The sequence below is a fragment of the Hibiscus syriacus genome, unplaced genomic scaffold (genome assembly GCF_006381635.1).
Source record: "Hibiscus syriacus cultivar Baekdansim isolate YM2019G1 unplaced genomic scaffold, ASM638163v2 tig00110198_pilon, whole genome shotgun sequence".
In the NCBI taxonomy this organism is placed as follows: Eukaryota; Viridiplantae; Streptophyta; class Magnoliopsida; order Malvales; family Malvaceae; genus Hibiscus; species Hibiscus syriacus.
Window position 1 is genome coordinate 664,159 of NW_024062623.1, and position 17,735 is coordinate 681,893.

At 35.0% G+C, this 17,735-nt stretch overlaps 3 protein-coding genes across 4 annotated transcripts; all 3 read left to right on the forward strand.

The window, feature by feature from the left end:
• The first annotated feature begins 1,908 nt into the window (after window positions 1-1,908).
• On the forward strand, window positions 1,909-8,669 carry LOC120218519 (protein GIGANTEA-like). Of its 2 annotated transcripts, none has more exons than XM_039215438.1 (16): window positions 1,909-2,103; window positions 2,354-2,491; window positions 2,641-2,828; window positions 2,913-2,984; window positions 3,099-3,153; window positions 3,274-3,416; window positions 3,533-3,810; window positions 4,243-4,298; window positions 4,573-4,813; window positions 5,072-5,222; window positions 5,454-5,663; window positions 5,796-7,316; window positions 7,427-7,495; window positions 7,678-7,896; window positions 7,981-8,073; window positions 8,204-8,669. In XM_039215438.1, the coding sequence occupies exons 3-16, from the start codon at window positions 2,742-2,744 to the stop codon at window positions 8,486-8,488; spliced, it is 3,480 nt and encodes a 1,159-aa protein (XP_039071369.1). In that variant the 5' UTR covers window positions 1,909-2,103; window positions 2,354-2,491; window positions 2,641-2,741; the 3' UTR covers window positions 8,489-8,669. The 2 variants fall into 2 exon arrangements, with proteins under 2 accessions (XP_039071369.1, XP_039071370.1); XM_039215439.1 differs by having other exon boundaries at window positions 2,354-2,448.
• An 872-nt stretch (window positions 8,670-9,541) lies between these two features.
• Window positions 9,542-11,328, forward strand: LOC120218525 (40S ribosomal protein S18-like). Its single transcript, XM_039215446.1, has 4 exons — window positions 9,542-9,648; window positions 9,908-10,068; window positions 10,352-10,540; window positions 11,028-11,328. Exons 1-4 carry the CDS (start codon window positions 9,646-9,648, stop codon window positions 11,131-11,133), a joined length of 459 nt encoding a protein of 152 aa, XP_039071377.1. The 5' UTR covers window positions 9,542-9,645; the 3' UTR covers window positions 11,134-11,328.
• Window positions 11,329-11,603: 275 nt separating this feature from the next.
• Window positions 11,604-14,681, forward strand: LOC120218522. The gene is made up of 3 exons (XM_039215443.1): window positions 11,604-11,891; window positions 13,089-13,169; window positions 14,033-14,681. The coding sequence occupies exons 1-3, from the start codon at window positions 11,733-11,735 to the stop codon at window positions 14,438-14,440; spliced, it is 648 nt and encodes a 215-aa protein (XP_039071374.1). The 5' UTR covers window positions 11,604-11,732; the 3' UTR covers window positions 14,441-14,681.
• The last annotated feature ends 3,054 nt before the right edge of the window (window positions 14,682-17,735 follow it).

The window sequence follows — 17,735 nt, forward strand, 5'->3', positions numbered from 1 at the left end:
TAAAAAAATTATTATTATCGCTAAAATATCCTATTCAAATATCTTTAAATAAATAAATGTTGTATTATACTTATTCTGAAATATTTAAAGTAAACATTATATTTAATAAATGTGTACCGAAGTCAAACGAGATAATTTTCGTTTTTCAAAGGAGTAATGAGTGGAACACCGTACTGTAGAAGTCAAATTCATGTATGATGCCATGATAATGGGGATGCATCGCACATCCATACAAGATATATTCCTAGCGCCTCATTGCACCACGTGTCCTAGTATGTTATCTATAGCTGCTCCTTGATTGGCTCTGTATCTGGAAACTGTTTGGGGAGTTCTTTTTAATATTTTTATTATTCTATTTAGGTCAAATTTGGTTTTCAGTCATTCTATTATGATTATGTCTGGGATCTAGTCCCTATATTCTAATTTAATATAATTTAATCCTTCATGTTTATAATATCATTAATTAATCCAAATAATTAATATCATTAATTAATATAGAGCAAACTAAGTTAGGGATCCTCCTCGCCTCTGCAATCCATGATCTAAATTAATCAATTAATAGATCAGATATTGATGATTATATAAAATAATATTGACATTTTTTTTATTAAAAATACTCATTCCAAACAAAAATCCATATCTATGTGTTTGAAAATGTGCTTTTTAATTTTTTTTATTATATATATTGGTCAAGTTTATGGTTTGGTCCATCAACTATGCTCTAATTTTAGATTTAGTTTTATATTTCAATTTGATATGATTTATTTTATAATATTCAGGATGCAGTTATGCAATGCTTGACAGGGGCATGGTCACCCTAATTTTTTTTTCCATCAAATGACAATTTTAGGTCTCTAGTACTTTAAATATTGATCAAACTAAACTTTCACCCATTCAATTTTGGAGTTTAAATCTTTAATAGGTTATTGTTCTTTTGAATATAGAATGCAACGAGAGGAGACACGATATGCCATATTTATTATTGTCTAAATCTCGATTTAAAATTTAACATACTTCACTCGACCCTGATTCATTCAAGAATTAATTTTATTTCACTTTCACCGTTATTTGTGATACAAACAATCTAACTTAAAAATAAGAACCCTAAAATAGAAATTTAAAACAAAAAGAAAAAGATCTAAACGGATACTACATTATAATCATATGAGACTATTAATTTTGAATATTATATAGATAAATATATAGATAGTATTAGTTATTTTTTTAATTAGAATATGAGTTTTTTTAATTCACCCAAGCATTTTAATTAAAATATTCAACTGTGTTAATTGTTTGCACTAACTAATAATATTTATAAAGTAGAAAGATGGAATTATGTCAGATTATAATATAGAGACCAAATATAAAATTTTAACATAGTAAAGGGACCAAAACTACAGTTTGACCTTTTTATGTATTATATTTATGGGTGATTGAAAAATATCTGAAACTAGGATTCTTACAACTAGTATCCAAGGCTGCCCGCTGAAACCTTCTAGTAATTCTGAGCCACTGAACATTCCACGTGTCCTTATAATTATTCGATGCATTCGGGCAGATATGCCCGTGGTTTTCGGTCACATTTCTGACACATGGTCGGTCCCACATCGATGGCATCTAAAGTATCTGATTCTGATCCTCTGGAAGGTCTTCGAGTTGAGTCGACTCCAGAGCTGTAATTCGGTAGCTCGGCTCTTTAACTCATTTGCTTTCCGTTTTTTACTTTCCTCAGAATAAACTAAAACCCGTCACTATAACTGAATACTTGGATGTTATGACATGGCATGCATGCTTGTATGTATGTGTTAATGTCATATCATGTATGGTGGATTCATATGACATAATGACATAAAGAAGCTTTGTGTGAAGTTTGAGGAAAATATCATCACCACGTCATCAGCAATCTTATTCTCGCCAATATCAAAAGTTTCTCTGCTACTTATTGAAATTTTCCCAGCAAACAAACACTGAAAAAACAGAAGAACTCGAGAGCAAATCTGTATCTTTATTATCCCCTTTCCTGTACATGCATTAAATATTCTTTATCAGTGAGATAAATCAACTAAACCAGGAAACTTTTAGCAGCTGGTAACCAAAGCCCAGGTTTGTTAGTCGTCTTCCATTTTCTATGAAAATGGAGTTTTTCTTTTTTCAATTTCTGTTTATGATTTTTTAAATATATATGTTCTTATAAAAAATGGTTTTGAGATTTGTTCAATATTAATCATAAAGCTGATGTTTTCATCTAAATGTTTAGGTAGCTGTGTTGTGTATACAGTGTTCTTAGCTTGCTTATTGACTCCATTTTCAAGATTTTTTCTGATTTTTTTTAATTTTGTTTTTGTTTTTGCAGTGAAGAACAGATTTATGATTACCAGTTAAATACTAATTGGCAAGCTCTTTTTGTTACAAGGCAGAAACTTTGTGGAGACGACTATCATATTGTTTGTAAATTTCCAATCCTTTATCAGAGAGAGAGAGGTGCAATATAGTTTCTCTTGTCGATTCAGTACCTTTTTTGTGTTCTTCAATTGATATACATACATACATACATACATACATACATATATATTTGTGGAAATCCGTGAGCTGAACTGGCTTGGGATGTTGAATTACGAAATATTGATTCTAGATTGGTAGAGTTGCAGAGTGGGAGCTCAAGTTCTGGTGTGTGTGCCTTGTTGTTGATTGATTGGTCTGAAAGGTTATAATTCGGTGACTAGTCCAATAATTTAGGATACATGACTAGCCCGTCCGAGCGATGGATCGATGGTCTTCAGTTCTCATCACTGTTCGGCCTTCCACCGCAAGACCCTCAACATCGAAAGGTACCATAGTTTCTTTGCCTTGGATTATCTGTTGTCTTGTTGTTATCTATTTAGGTTATAGCTCATTATGTTACCTTTTTTTAGGTTCAAATTACAGCGTATGTTGAGTATTTCGGTCAATTCACATCGGAACAATTCCCTGAGGACATTGCTGAGGTATGTTCATCGTCGTACGACGATTTCACATCCTTAGAAAATGAAAGCAAAAGGGGAATTCTTTGATCGTTTGGGATTTATTCACGTAACAAAGTTTGCTTATTCTTGTAACAGCTTGTCCGCAACCGCTATCCATGTAACAAACAGCGCCTTTTCGATGATGTTCTAGGTACTGGCTCTTTCATCTTTTGTATTGTTACACTATCCATTATTACCTCACCTTCAAGTTCAATGAACTTTTATCTTGAATTATACCCGGACAATGACTGATTACTTAATCTGTTTGCAGCAACGTTTGTTCTTCACCATCCAGAACACGGGCATGCCGTCGTTCTTCCAATTATATCATGCATCATTGATGGTATACTGGTGTACGATAAGAATGCACCTCCGTTTTCTTCATTCATCTCCTTAGTCTGCCCGAGTAGTGAGGTATTGTACAAACTTCTTATATGCTTACTTGTATCTAATTTGTTAACTTAAAAAAGCATCATCGTGGCTGACCACGAACATATCTATGGTATTTATGCGTTTTTTTTCTTTCACAGAATGAGTATTCTGAACAGTGGGCACTGGCATGCGGAGAGATCCTGCGAATTCTGACTCATTACAACCGTCCAATATGTAAAACGGAACTTCAAACTAGTGAAACAGAAAGAAGCAGCAGCAGCAGTCAAGCTACAACTAGTGAATCGGTAGACCAGGAATCATCCTTTCATATTCCTTTGGTGCAACACGAGAGGAAGCCTTTGAGGCCTTTATCTCCATGGATTACTGATATATTGCTTGCGGCACCTTTGAGCATCAGAAGCGATTACTTCCGTTGGTGAGTGGTTTCTATTGTAGCTTAGTATTTTTCCATTTTTGTTTAGTTTGAAACATCAATTGGCCTGTATAAAGAAAAAGCGGTTTAACAGTCGAGTGTTGCAATACTTGTATCCTAGTAAACTTAACTTCAAGAAATAAACATGTTGACCCGAAACATGCATGTGGATGCATACATGCTTAGGATGCCGTTTCAAATTGCACCTTGGATGACATTTTTGTTTTTTCCCAGATGTTACTGGTTGACAATTTTATAGCATTTACTATGTTGCATAAGCTCTATGACCAGTTATGAGAATTAGGGGCGGTGCATGACTCCGTTTTGCCCAAAATTTTTCACCGAGGCTTGATTAGTAGGTGTCCGTCCTATAAATAGATCTCATTTTTTGTATGATTATTACTGAAGCTGGTGATCCATTATATGTACGAATAGGTGCAGTGGCGTTATGGGTAAATATGCAGCTGGAGACCTCAAACCGCCTACAACCGGTAAGTTCCATGTTTTGGCTGGAATGTATTATATGAAAATTAATGTTCAGGCATTGGTGTCTTCTGCTACGAGCCTTGTTTCTTTAATCAGGAAATCCCGAATTCTAAATATAAATTTTTTATCATAACGGACTAAAAACAATTCGACGAGCAAAACATGAAGATATTGGACTGAATGAAAGTTGGACTTATGTCACAATTTATTTTTTTCCAACCATAATTAACAAGATATTTTGGCCTGGGGACTCATTATTTGACCACTGTTGTCCACTAGCTTCTTCTCGTGGATCTGGAAAGCACCCTCAGCTCATGCCGCCAACTCCGAGGTGGGCCGTTGCTAACAGTGCCGGTGTAATATTAAGTGTATGTGAAGAGGAGGTTGCACGCTACGAGACTGCTACTCTAACTGCTGCAGCAGTCCCTGCGCTTCTACTTCCTCCACCAACAACAGCATCAGATGAGCATTTAGTTGCTGGGCTACCAGCTCTTGAGCCATATGCACAATTGTTTCACCGGTAAACTGTCAAACCTTTGGGAGTTCTCGAACAGCATTGCTTAAGTATATTTGTTCTATTGTAGGCGTACATGTTAATATCTTGCAAGTGTTGTGCTTTGCCATGTATACATGGCATTGAGCAAAGCACTTTCAAATTTATATCAGGAATGTAGATCTTGTTTAAAAGTTTCAAACGAGTTTACTACGAAGATGAATGCCTGACATGTTTAGTCGCTTGTATATGCATTATCATTTTTTTTCCTTTTCTCCCGAACAGATACTATGCCATTGCAACTCCAAGTTCCACACAAAGACTTCTTCTTGGACTTCTAGAAGCACCGCCATCATGGGCCCCAGATGCGCTTGATGCCGCTGTACAGCTCGTGGAACTACTCCGGGCGGCTGAAGACTATGCAACTGGAATAAGGGTGAGTGAAATGCTTTTCACCACATATATTTGAATAAAACATGACACTTTCTGTCATCTGGTGTCAAACTTGATTTCATGTGATTTTATGATCATTACTGCAATGAATGGGCAAAGTTTAATGACCATTCCCGCAATAACTTGGACATCATTTCCTATAAAAAACTACGCAAATACACTTTCAGCTATCACCATTTGTCTTAGCAAATTGATTTTGTGGATGTTGATGTAGCTTCCTCGAAATTGGATGCATTTGCATTTTTTGCGTGCAATTGGGACTGCAATGTCTATGAGAGTGGGTATCGCCGCCGATGCTGCTGCTGCTTTACTTTTCCGTATACTGTCACAGCCTGCACTGCTCTTTCCTCCTTTAAGACGTGTTGAGGGAGTGGCAGTTCAACACGGATCTTCCGGTGGTTATATCTCGTGTTATGGGAAGCAGGTATTAGTTGTCAACTTCGAAATTTTGCATGTTATCATCCCTTTAATGAGAAGCATTTTTGTATGCATATACATACAATAATGCATGTTCACAAGTACTGAAAATTCATCTCCAAATTGTACTGTTAATCAGATAGAAGTGCCTGCAGCTGAAGCAACCATAGAAGCTACTGCCCAAGGGATTGCGTCAATGCTTTGCGCTCACGGATCAGAAGTGGAGTGGAGAATATGTACCATATGGGAAGCTGCTTATGGCCTGATCCCTTTGAGCTCTTCAGCTGTTGATCTTCCGGAATTAATTGTTGCGACCCCATTGCAGCCTCCTGTACTATCATGGACTCTATACATACCTCTTCTCAAAGTCCTCGAATACCTTCCACGTGGAAGTCCTTCTGAAGCATGTCTCATGAAGATATTTGTGGCCACCGTTGAAGCTATTTTACAGAGAACTTTTCCTCCAGAATACTCTAGGGAACAATCCAGAAAAACGAGATACAGCATAGGTTCTTCCTTGAAGAATCATGCTGTGGCCGAGCTTCGTATGATGATCCATTCCCTCTTCTTAGAATCGTGTGCTTCGGTAGAGCTTGCTTCACGCCTACTTTTTGTTGTCTTAACTGTGTGTGTTAGCCATGAAGCTCAGTTTCGTGTGAGTAAGAGACCGAGAAGCGATGAAAGTTATTGTCCTGACGAGACCATTGAGGAATCCCAGGCACAACCGGAAAAGCTGAGAGACATAAAACCTCAAAAAACGAAAAATCAAGGGCCTGTAGCTGCATTTGATTCTTATGTGCTGGCTGCTGTTTGTGCTCTTGCCTGCGAGCTTCAGTGGCTCCCCTTGGTTATAAGCGGAAATACTCGTTCAACAGCTAAACATGTTCAAGCTACACCCAACTGTACAAAAGTAAATGGATCTTCTATCGAGTATGGACATAGTATTGACTCAGCTATTCATCATGCTCGCAGAATCTTAGCGATTTTAGAGGCACTCTTTTTGCTAAAGCTGTCTTCTGTTGGCACCTCGTGGAGTTATAGTTCGAATGAAATAGTTGCTGCAGCGATGGTTGCCGCTCATGTTTCTGAACTATTTAGACGGTCAAAGGCTTGCATGCGTGCACTCTCTGTTTTAATGCGATGCAAGTGGGACAATGAAGTTTACACCAGGGCATCATCGTTGTACAATCTCATCGATATTCAAAGCAAGACAGTTGCATCCATTGTTACCAAGGCTGAACCATTAGAAGCACAATTGATATATCCACCTGTTTGTTTACTCGAAATGAGGCAAAACAAACGTACGAAATCTGCTTGTTACGATCCCGGGCAACTCTCTTCTTCGGAATGTGAAGATTCAACCCATTCGGACATTAATCTCGGATGTGAGAAGGTGTTAGCATCAGATGTAGGCTTAGGAAATTCTTCGGGCAGAGGTGTAGCAAGTTTCTCAGTAGATGCCTCGGATTTGGCCAATCTTCTCAACATGGATAGGCACATAGGATTCAATTGCAGTACACGAATCCTTCTTAAATCCGTGCTTCCGGAGAAGCAAGAGTTGTGTTTTTCCATTGTTTCACTATTGTGGCACAAACTGATAGCAGCTCCCGAAACACAAATCACCGCCGAAAGCACGTCTGCCCAACAGGGATGGAGACAGGTAATCCGATACTTTTTCATGCATAACAGTTGGCAAAGATATATTTTTTGTCAAAAATTCTGATTCCATGAAGACATATTTGTCTGACCACCCTACTTTTATGGAATTAGGTGGTCGATGCATTGTGCAATGTCGTATCGGCATCACCGGCAAAAGTGGCTACAGCAATTGTTCTTCAGGTCTAAATTTCGTTCTTCTTGCAAGCATTACTCGAAATTTAGAATGACAAAACATTAGTCCATATGTTTTCATAAAAGCAGACACCGTCGTCCAAATCAGCAGCCATAAATTGCCTTGTTGTCTTGCTGTTTTACTTTTTTCTAGTTGTTTGTTCACTTTTATGGCCTTGTTTTATTGTCAGGCGGATAGGGAATTACAGCCATGGATTGCGAAAAATGATGATCAAGGTCAGAAGATGTGGAGAATCAACCAGCGGATCGTAAAGTTGCTAGTTGAACTAATGAGAAATCACAATAGCCCCGAATCGTTGGTAATCGTAGCAAGTGCCTCTGATCTGCTTCTACGTGCCACGGACGGAATGCTTGTTGATGGGGAAGCTTGCACTTTACCCCAATTGGAGGTACTGTCTCTTATTTTCACCAAACGCATCCAGTTCTATCTCAAAGCCTCACTAATGTCTTGAGTTTTTATCTAAAAATTGCAGCTGCTGGAAGCAACAGCAAGAGCAGTTCAGCCAGTACTAAATTGGGGGGAATCGGGACTGGCAGTTGCGGATGGCCTTTCGAACCTGTTAAAGGTGAGCAAGTACCCTTTTTTGGCATGTTCCATTTTCGATGTATTCTAAAGGTTTTACGTCAAAACATGCTCTCAAGCTGTTCATAGTAAGATCTATGCTGATGTGATCTTTAATCTGCCATTTCATGCAGTGTCGCCTACCAGCGACAACTCGATGCCTTTCTCATCCAAGTGCACATGTTCGTGCTCTCAGCGTTTCGGTACTCCGCCATATCTTGCATGCAAGTTCAGTTGAATCGAATTCCAAGGCCATCCATGGTCCCTCACATGAGTTCCACGGTATTGGTAGTATCGACTGGCATACCGATATCGAGAAGTGCTTAACATGGGAAGCTCGTAGTCAACTTGCAAGAGGAATGCCTATATATTTTATCGACACCGCTGCCAAAGAACTAGGCTGCCATGTTTCGACATAATCGGTTATCCTGTGGATTCTTGTTTCAAGTGAAGCTTCCGAAGCATGCAACGCAAGGGACCCTTTTTCTTTTTTTGTACTTTTTCTTTTTTTGGTAAAGTACAGAAATGATTCTTCTACTATATGTTATTGTTTTGTTGAGTCCTCTAACTATTAAAAGTAATAAAATAATTCTTTGACTATATTGAGTTGTTTTGTTGAATCTTTTGACTATTAAAAGTTACAAAATGGTAATCTGACTATTCATTATGTTTCAAACTTATCATTTTTCGTTAAAAAATTAACGGCCTTCTGAGCTGGACGTTAACATATCGAATGAGATATAATAATAGTTTGATATTATGAGTTTAGATTTTATCATATATCAGTCAGCAAATTAACTTCTAGCTTAGACTACCATTAATTTTTTAATAGAAAATGGTTAGTTTGAAACGTAATAAATGGTCCGGTGATCATTTTGTAACTTTTAATATTCGAGAGACTAAACAAAACAACTCTCTATAGTCAAAAGTTCAATTATAAATTGTAATAATCGGAAGACTCAATAAATTAATATCTCAAAGGACCATTTATGTATTTTAATCCTTCTTTTTCTAATAACATAAATTACGATTTGCATTTGATAATAATTTTTTTCCTTTTTTAGGCTTTATTGTAACAAATTTTCAAACATAATATTTTTTAAATTTTAACGTATCTAAATTATTTTTTAAATATATCTTAAAAATTCATTTGTTTTAAAAAATATTTTTTAAATTCTCTTTATCACTTGATAGTTTTTGATATTATCATAGAATCTAAATAAATAAAAAATCAGAAGGAATGATAATAATATCAATAAAAATATTAAAAAATTATAATAAATAAAATTTAATTTAAATACTTAATATTAACCATAGACCTACTTCAGTAATTTTATAATAACATTTAATTTTAATATTAGTATAGATTTAAAAAATTATTTACATGTTTGGACATTAATCTTATTGTCCATAAAAGATGAATTTGGATCTTTAGCCCAAAACCCAACCCTAAAAGCCCTACAACAATCAGTATATATATGTTAGATGAAAACCCTAGTTTTTAACTTTGGCCTCCATTGCATATTGCATAAGCTCATCAGTTCCCCGAGAGCCTCTTCTCCTTACTCCCGTAAAAATGGTAATAAAAAAATCATCTTTCTCATCCGAATTCCTTGTACTTGCATTTCTATTCTCATTAATTCATCATTTTATCTCTCACAGTAGTTTAGACACGCTTTATTTCTTCTCCCAACTCTATTTTTGTGAGGTGTGTTGTTATGAGGGTTTTGTGAAGTGGTATTTGCTTGATTTCTGAATTTGGGTTTGTTTTTTCACCCTAAAGATGGTTGCTTTAAACTCCGTTTTAATGCGTTCTTTTTTATTTTTCTGTGTGATAGTCTCTTGTGACCAACGAAGATTTTCAGCACATTTTGCGTGTGTTGAACACCAACGTTGATGGAAAGCAGAAGATTATGTTTGCTATGACTTCCATCAAGGGTATTGGAAGGCGTTTCGCCAACATTGTTTGCAAGAAAGCTGATGTCGACATGAATAAGAGGTTTGATTTATCTTCTAAATTTGTATATGCAAAGAAAAATGTTTTTTAATGTCCGTTTTAGGCTTAGTTTTGGTTAATACGTTTCTTGTTACAAAGGTTAGACAATAATATACGATATGCTTTCTGTAAATTTCACATTGAAACCGTAGATGTAGTGGTCTTCTAGGTTGGAATTATGTATTTATCGGATAGTATTTGCCTGTGGCATGATCAAGTTGCTGAATGGTTTTTTATTCTTGGTGGGTTGTGAAAACTTGAATTTGATATACTTTGTTGTTGTTAGGGCTGGTGAATTGACCGCACAAGAGTTGGACAACCTCATGACGATTGTGGCAAACCCAAGGCAGTTTAAGATCCCAGACTGGTTTTTGAATAGGCAGAAGGATTACAAGGATGGTAAATATTCCCAAGTTGTGTCTAATGCTCTCGACATGAAGTTGAGAGATGACTTGGAGCGCTTGAAGAAGATCAGGTTAATTCACCGTCCAGTGTTGCTTTTGTATATAAAATGCCTGAAACAATGTGATCGACCCTACTACATCCTTCTGGTTATTAACATTTGCTTTTGTATTTCCAAGCATGAAAGTAATAGTCTACACTGTGTATTTGGGACAATTTTCTTCTACAATGTAATGCTTATATCCAAGTCTCAATATAGAACATGTGTTGTCTCTCCCTTTTCTGACATTTTTGGTTGGTGTCTTGCACGCTTATGAGTCATGGGGTGGTTAGGTTATTCTCATATTGCAGCGATGCCATCTAATGGTTGTCATTGTGATTAAAACGAGTAAAGAGCTACATTAATGAAAGCCTATAAATCTAAATGCATCTTATGTTTTTATATTGATGCATTTCCTTTATGGATTGGTTACACCTCATGCATATATGATTAGCTACTTTATGCAGCCCCAGATATGTAGTGGCAACTATCTAACAATTGATATTATACTGTGATGCAGGAACCACCGTGGTTTAAGGCACTACTGGGGCCTTCGTGTCCGTGGTCAGCACACCAAGACCACTGGTCGCCGAGGAAAGACTGTTGGTGTCTCCAAGAAGCGTTGAGTGCTTCATATCATAGTCTATTATGAGGCAGCAGATGGTTATTTATTTGCTTTTAAGCGCTTAGTTTTCATCAAGACGAGTTTTTGGATGTGATTTTGTTGTTATTTTTTTGGTTTGTTTGAAACCTTGCAGACAAGTAGTGTTTTGTTTGATCTTTTTATCAATTAGTATTAATGGAACCATTTTGTTCATTAATTAACTGTAATGTGTCAGTAATATATAATTTAAATATTACTTAAATATATTAAATAATGGAATAATTTAGTAAAGGTTTAAAATCACTGGTGAATACATGCGGAAACGTAGCGTTGTTGACAATGTGAATTATTAGCACAATTAAAACGTTATTGGAAACGGCACTTAAAAGCTGTATCCAATTCAATATCCATGTGTTACGCGGTTGAACAGCACTGGTTGAAGTGTCCAACCTCCGTGCAACCTCTTTTGTCTTTTTAATACAAAGTTACATAAACCGAAGCAATCTGCAAAAGTTGAACGAAATTAAACAAACGAAGGGGAGGAATAAAAATTCTCTATTCTTTCGTCGATCGTGAAAAAACAAGGACATCGGCAAACGGGGGAGAAAATTGGGAAAAACTATGGGGAAGAAGAGGAAGTCAATAGCGACGAGCCTTGACGAGGTGGATCGGACTATGTACGCTTCGTTTTTCAGCGCCGCTAATTCTTTGTCTCAGCTTTATACTCAGGCTATGAACCAGCAGAAACTCTCCTTCCAAGCTGGCAAACGCCATAGCCTTGTACTCTCTCTCTCTCTCTCTCTCTATATATATATATATATATTCATGGGTTTTCATATCTGGTTTTGCATACATATATTCATTGAATTTTGGTTGTTATTTGTATGCAATTTAGCTTGATGGTTTGTGTTGTATCTGTTTTTGCATATATTTATATATATATTCAATGAATTCTGGGTTGTTATTTGTATGTGATATTAGCTTGATGGATTTTTGTGTCTGTTTTTTGAATCTTGATTTTGGATTTTATCTTAGTTCTTCAAAAAGATATGATTTTGATCAATCAAGCTTGTTTTGTTTATTTATTTATTTATGATTTATTGATTGTGAACGTATTTTTTATGCGAATATGATTAGGGGTTTGCTGGTTGTGGATTTATTATATGATTATGATTTCCCCCTCTGCTCGTGTTTCCAGTTATAATGCATTTCTACGTTTGTGTGATTTAGCTTGAAGGCAGTGTGGTGCTTTTTAATTTTTCTTTTGTGAAGCCTAAATGATAATCTTAATTAAAAAAGAGGGTTTTGGTTAATATGTTGGTTTGTTGTCGTGTTGTACTTATTTCTAAGAGTGGAACTGGTTGCTACGGTGTGTTTGAACTCATGGTGAGTTTCAACTTGAGCTAATCTTTTGGTCGGCATTGATACTTTCGCATCGATGATAGAATTTCCATTTTTTCTTAGGCTAGATACTCTCTTACAGCATTGCCTTGCTTCTGAAAGTCGAGGAGTGTGCAAATTGATGTTCTGAAGCTAGTGAAACCATTGATATCACTTGTTTTGACGTGTATGTTGTTCTAAAGCTTGAAACTTGTCGGTCACCGAGCCATTCAACCAGCTAATTTAGAATCTTTCAGAGTTTCGACGTTAAGTACTTTTAGTTTTAATAAAATACGATAAAGACGGACTCGGGAGGGGCGTAGTGGCAGTTTGATGGCGGATTGTAAATCATCGATAGAATCGGCTCACTCAAGTGTAACTTCTAAAGAGGACTTTGGATGTTATACATAAATTCTGCATGTTGCCTTTGTTAAGAGCAATGGTCTATGCATATTTGCACACGGCATCGAGTGTAGAATCTATAAAATTATAAATTTTCAGCCTTTATTTGTGAACTTGCATATCTAGTCATCTATGGAGTGCTTCTAATTGTGAGTTTGAAGTTTATGCTAATAGATTGTTTAAACTTGCTTTCAGGAAAAACTTTATCAGTGGATTCGGAGGCAACAAGAGGCGGGAACGAGAGTAACAACAATGGATATCCACAATTACCTTCAGGTTTGTTGTTCTATTGACTATTTTATAATTTTCCGTAGAGCTGGGAAAATGATCTGAATGTGAAACAGTGACTGGAAAAAGTCCAAATCCAGACGCGCACATACCCGAATCGACCTAAAAGCCAAACACCCTAACCTGAAAGAATCTGACTCTGCTGCAACTTGAACTTCTAATGAGCCAAACTAGAGATTGACCTGATCTAAATTCCTAATCTGCCAGTCACTCTTGGAATGTGTTTGTTCTGGAATTCTGTTACGAGTACCGCTATACATGTGGGTGCATAAAGATAAGCATTGTGCCATTTTATTTATAATGTAGCTCATTGAAATATCGTCTCTATGCTTCCTGCTAAGGTCGAATGAATATCGCTTTTCCTTAATTGCTTGTTTTGAAGTTGTATGACGAATCCCTTTTTCTTGGCTGCCGTGTCAAACTCAAAATGCAATTTCTCTTCCTTTTTTCTTGTGTATTGGAGTGTTATACACCCGGACATCTGTCTGGATTTGTATTGTACACCATTGTCGAACGCGATTAATACGAGAAAAATAAAGTTGGAACAACATAGGTCTATTCATATGTTAGAAGCTTGCAGGGGGAGTTATTTTGCTTTTGGAACTGGAAAATTGGGAAGCAGTTTTATGATATTCTTGTAGCTTTAGCCTCTAAAGATGTGTGCAGGCACTAGCATGCTTATTACAAAGATGGGCACTGGTAGATTCTCCCTTCGGACCTGAGGGAATCTTCTTTTGATTCCTTTGGAAATCCTTACGATTTCGTGTTTTTGGATCCTTTCTATTTGTGATAATATCAGATTATCTTTACTATATTCTGAAAATCTGGAGATTTTTATGATTTCCTTGCAGAACGAGCTAGACTACTGTGGCGAGGAGCCATCAATGTCACCTAGAGCACCAAGCCAACAGCAACAACCCCAGCCTACAATGCCGTTCATGAATCCCGGTTTCATGGTCTCTTCAGGCTCATCCTGCCAAACTTCTGTGCGGGGAACTCGCCCCGATCATTGTGATCAGCAGCCAAAGAATTCTGTTTTCTCAAATGCCTTATCGAGCCCTGTTCGTCTGAGTCTTCAGCATTATCACATTTCTCAGGAAGGTAACTGTCCGAACGGTGGTCTGCCTTCGGGAAATGGAGCCGGGAAGAACGAATCCAACTTTCTGCAGCACCAGATTCGGGATCCTAACCCTCTCAGCTCCAACGATACCTCGATGGACATGCACGCAGATAGTTCTTCACATGAATCTACTTACTGAGAGAACGGCAACGGTAGCTCCCGACAATTATCACCGAAGTGAAGATAACTCTCCGCATTCATTAAAAAAAAAAGGAACTCAGGGCAGTGGCGATTAAAGGAGAAGAATCTGCGTGTGTTGTGTGTTGCATAGATAGCACAGATTGGTGTGAATTTATCAGTTTTATGTGCTTTGGCCCTACTTGCTTCCAAGTCTTCAATTTCTTATTGTAAAACATTTTGTCTAGTCAATACAGCCGCTTAAATAAATTAAAAACTACCATTTAGTTCTAAAATTTAAGGAATTTTAATTACGCCCCTAAAAATTTCAAAATTCTATTTGGGTCCTCTTAAAAACAGGGTAAAATATACCTCAACTCGTTCCATTGTAACAATCGTTTTTTAAAATTATAATTTAATTAGAATATTATTATAAATATGCTATTCTGTCGTTAAAAATAAAACATATGTATAATGTAACCTAATATATTAACAATTCAAAAAAAATGCAACTTGTTAAATAGGGTCCCTTTCTATTTATGTCTAGGGGTGCAAATCGTTTCTTCTTTCTAAGAATGTGTCCTCAATAATTCCCAAGACTCTCCTTTCTCCGATTTCTTGCATTTGCTCACTTGTCTTGTTCATATAGGGTTTAAAATGCAGGGTTTATCAATTCAAAAAAAAATGTAGGGTTTACTATCATTGATGGAAATAAATTGATGGTGGAATGTTTGTTGGTCGATGTTAATTTTTTCTCTCTATTACAAGGTAAATGAGTGATCAGCGAAGAGGATAGTATAGTCTCTTATTTTGGTATTGATCGAGATAATTTTATAGTGACTTTTAGTATTAATATCAACCGTAGGGTCATGATAAATATTTGTAGGTTGACAATATATATGAATTCAATTGATGTGATCAGTTGTCGATCGATATTAACCCTGATATATCACGTGATACTTATCGGAGATAATTTTAAAAGATTGCGACTTTTCGAGAAATGAAATACTTCAAAGACCCCATATTTAAAGACATTCTTTCAAAACTTTAACTATAAAAATGTTTCCTGAAAATTTTAATGTACAGAGACGGGACAACAATCATATTCATGTATTATACCACATGTTTTTCACTTGAGATTGAAGATAACAATTGATAATATTTAAAATTAATTATGTTAATGGGTAGGGTAAAGTAATTTTTTTCAATCACGTGATATATTCTTATAATATCAAATTTTTAAAATGATTAAAATAAAAATGTTAAATTAAAAAAATAATGTGAATTAAAATAAAATTTGAAGACTAAGTTAAAAAAATTATCAAATTTAAAGACTAAAAACCACTTTATCCGTATTGAATAAACAATAATGATCAATCATAATATAAAATAATCAGTATAAATCTTATTAATTAAATTTTAACTCTTATTTTTTTTATTTAAATAGTTTTAAAGAGCCTTGTCAACATCAAGGTTAAACTAATTATGCATTGATCCCCAATTTCTAAATATTAAAGATAATTTAACAATTTTTTTATATTATATGTTCTTTATCTATACATATTTACTTTTTTTAAAACTTTGTGATAAGCTTTGTAAGTTTAATATTTATTTTCACTCTCCATCTTTATTTTATATATGTGTTGTACTTTTGTCGGTTAATCTTCGGTAAAAGAATCTCAAACACTCAACATTTCTTATAAAATCGTGGCATATTAACATGATCTCTGATAAGTTCATGTGACTTATCAAAATTAAATATATTATCAAATAATCATATATACTTAGTCTGCTAACATATAAATAGCCATAATAACTATACTTCTGGAGTCTAGATTAAGAGTTACAAAACAAAATCGAGAGGATGGATGAAACTATTTCACCCTTATTCATCCTCTTTCTATCTCCTTATGAAAACATAATACTTTGATAACGACCAATTATCGATTCACCATCAATGAAAGATCCAAAAATATTTTTGAGAGTTAACACATATGTTAATAACACAATTTTTAAATAGGGATGATATAAATAAAATTTCACGGTGGGTACTATCATTAAAATAAACAACTAATCAAAGAAATTTCGGATTTCATGATGGATACATTTTCATCCTCATGTTAATGTAGACATACCTCTGTCTACAATTAATTGCAACTCTTCGTCCAAATCAAAAAGCTTAGAACACCTATAGTTATCGTGATTCATTTATTCTTATCAACAAATAATATCACGAGTGCAGAGCATTTATTAGAAAAATATCAATTAAATGCATTCCCACCCTAGAACAAACATATTAAATAAAATGTTAATAAAAGCATAATTCAATTAGTTATTTAGTTAAAACAATAACAATAACAAAACCCTATTCCCATATACAATGGGGGTAAGGGGGAAGTAGGATAGTAGGCTGCCCCCAACGCCAGATTGAGAGCAGCTTCCGTGGAAGACCTCCGGTAGTTAAAAAATTAAAAATAAAAATAAAATGCAATGCATGTATATATAAATAAATAATTACAAAGTTAAACAGTCTTCATATGCAGTCTACATATGCGAATCTGTGATGGGAAGTAATCCCTGAGTAAAAAGCTCTGCATATAAACAGAAACGTAAGATCCGACTAAAATTAAAAAGATGAAACATGAAGAGAATGATACACAGAAGTCAACGAGAGCAAGCAACATGAAGGAATATAGTCAAATGGTTTAAAACCTAAACTAATACAACACTACTCCACTACCCTAGTTCTAATCCTTCATAAATTCCAATAACAGAAACGTATAAAAAGTAGAAGTCATGGAAATTACTACAAATGCATTAAAAGAAGACAGAGATGATACAATTTATGGATGTGACCATCACTACTCGGTTATCCTGATTTTAAGTCTTCATACTTTCCTATCATAGGTCATGTCATTGGTAAGGATTAAATATTATTATCATGAGGGGAATTTTCCTATATGAAATTTAAGAATTTTTTTCTGCTAATTAAATTAGGTATAGACACATAACATGAATTCAACTTATTCTAACTCGGTTTTATATGATCATTTTTTTTCAAAAAAAAATTAAGTTAATTTTTTTTTGAAAAAATAGGTTAAATTCAAATTTTGGTAAAATTTTTTGACTCGATACGATTCAAAATAATAGTATAATTACTTTTTATATATTTAAATAAAATTGTAATAAAATTTTATTCTTTGTATTTTTCAACTAGATTCATTTTTCATCGAATAAAAAGTTTATGTATATATATATATATTCGGATTAAATATGATATTTTACTTTAAAAATTAAAATTTTAAATCAAATAAAAC

Excerpts from the sequence above, each read along its gene's own strand:
- LOC120218525 (XM_039215446.1), top strand. Across the intron at positions 10,069-10,351 it reads GATGTCGACATGAATAAGAG|GGCTGGTGAATTGACCGCAC; the intron begins GTTTGATTTATC and ends TGTTGTTGTTAG. Across the intron at positions 10,541-11,027 it reads GAGCGCTTGAAGAAGATCAG|GAACCACCGTGGTTTAAGGC; the intron begins GTTAATTCACCG and ends ACTGTGATGCAG.
- LOC120218519 (XM_039215438.1), top strand. The coding sequence starts at position 2,742 with ATGACTAGCCCGTCCGAGCGATGGATCGATGGTCTTCAGTTCTCATCA. Across the intron at positions 2,985-3,098 it reads TCCCTGAGGACATTGCTGAG|CTTGTCCGCAACCGCTATCC; the intron begins GTATGTTCATCG and ends TTCTTGTAACAG. Across the intron at positions 7,897-7,980 it reads GCACTTTACCCCAATTGGAG|CTGCTGGAAGCAACAGCAAG; the intron begins GTACTGTCTCTT and ends TAAAAATTGCAG.
- LOC120218522 (XM_039215443.1), top strand. The coding sequence starts at position 11,733 with ATGGGGAAGAAGAGGAAGTCAATAGCGACGAGCCTTGACGAGGTGGAT. Across the intron at positions 11,892-13,088 it reads CTGGCAAACGCCATAGCCTT|GAAAAACTTTATCAGTGGAT; the intron begins GTACTCTCTCTC and ends ACTTGCTTTCAG. Across the intron at positions 13,170-14,032 it reads ATATCCACAATTACCTTCAG|AACGAGCTAGACTACTGTGG; the intron begins GTTTGTTGTTCT and ends ATTTCCTTGCAG.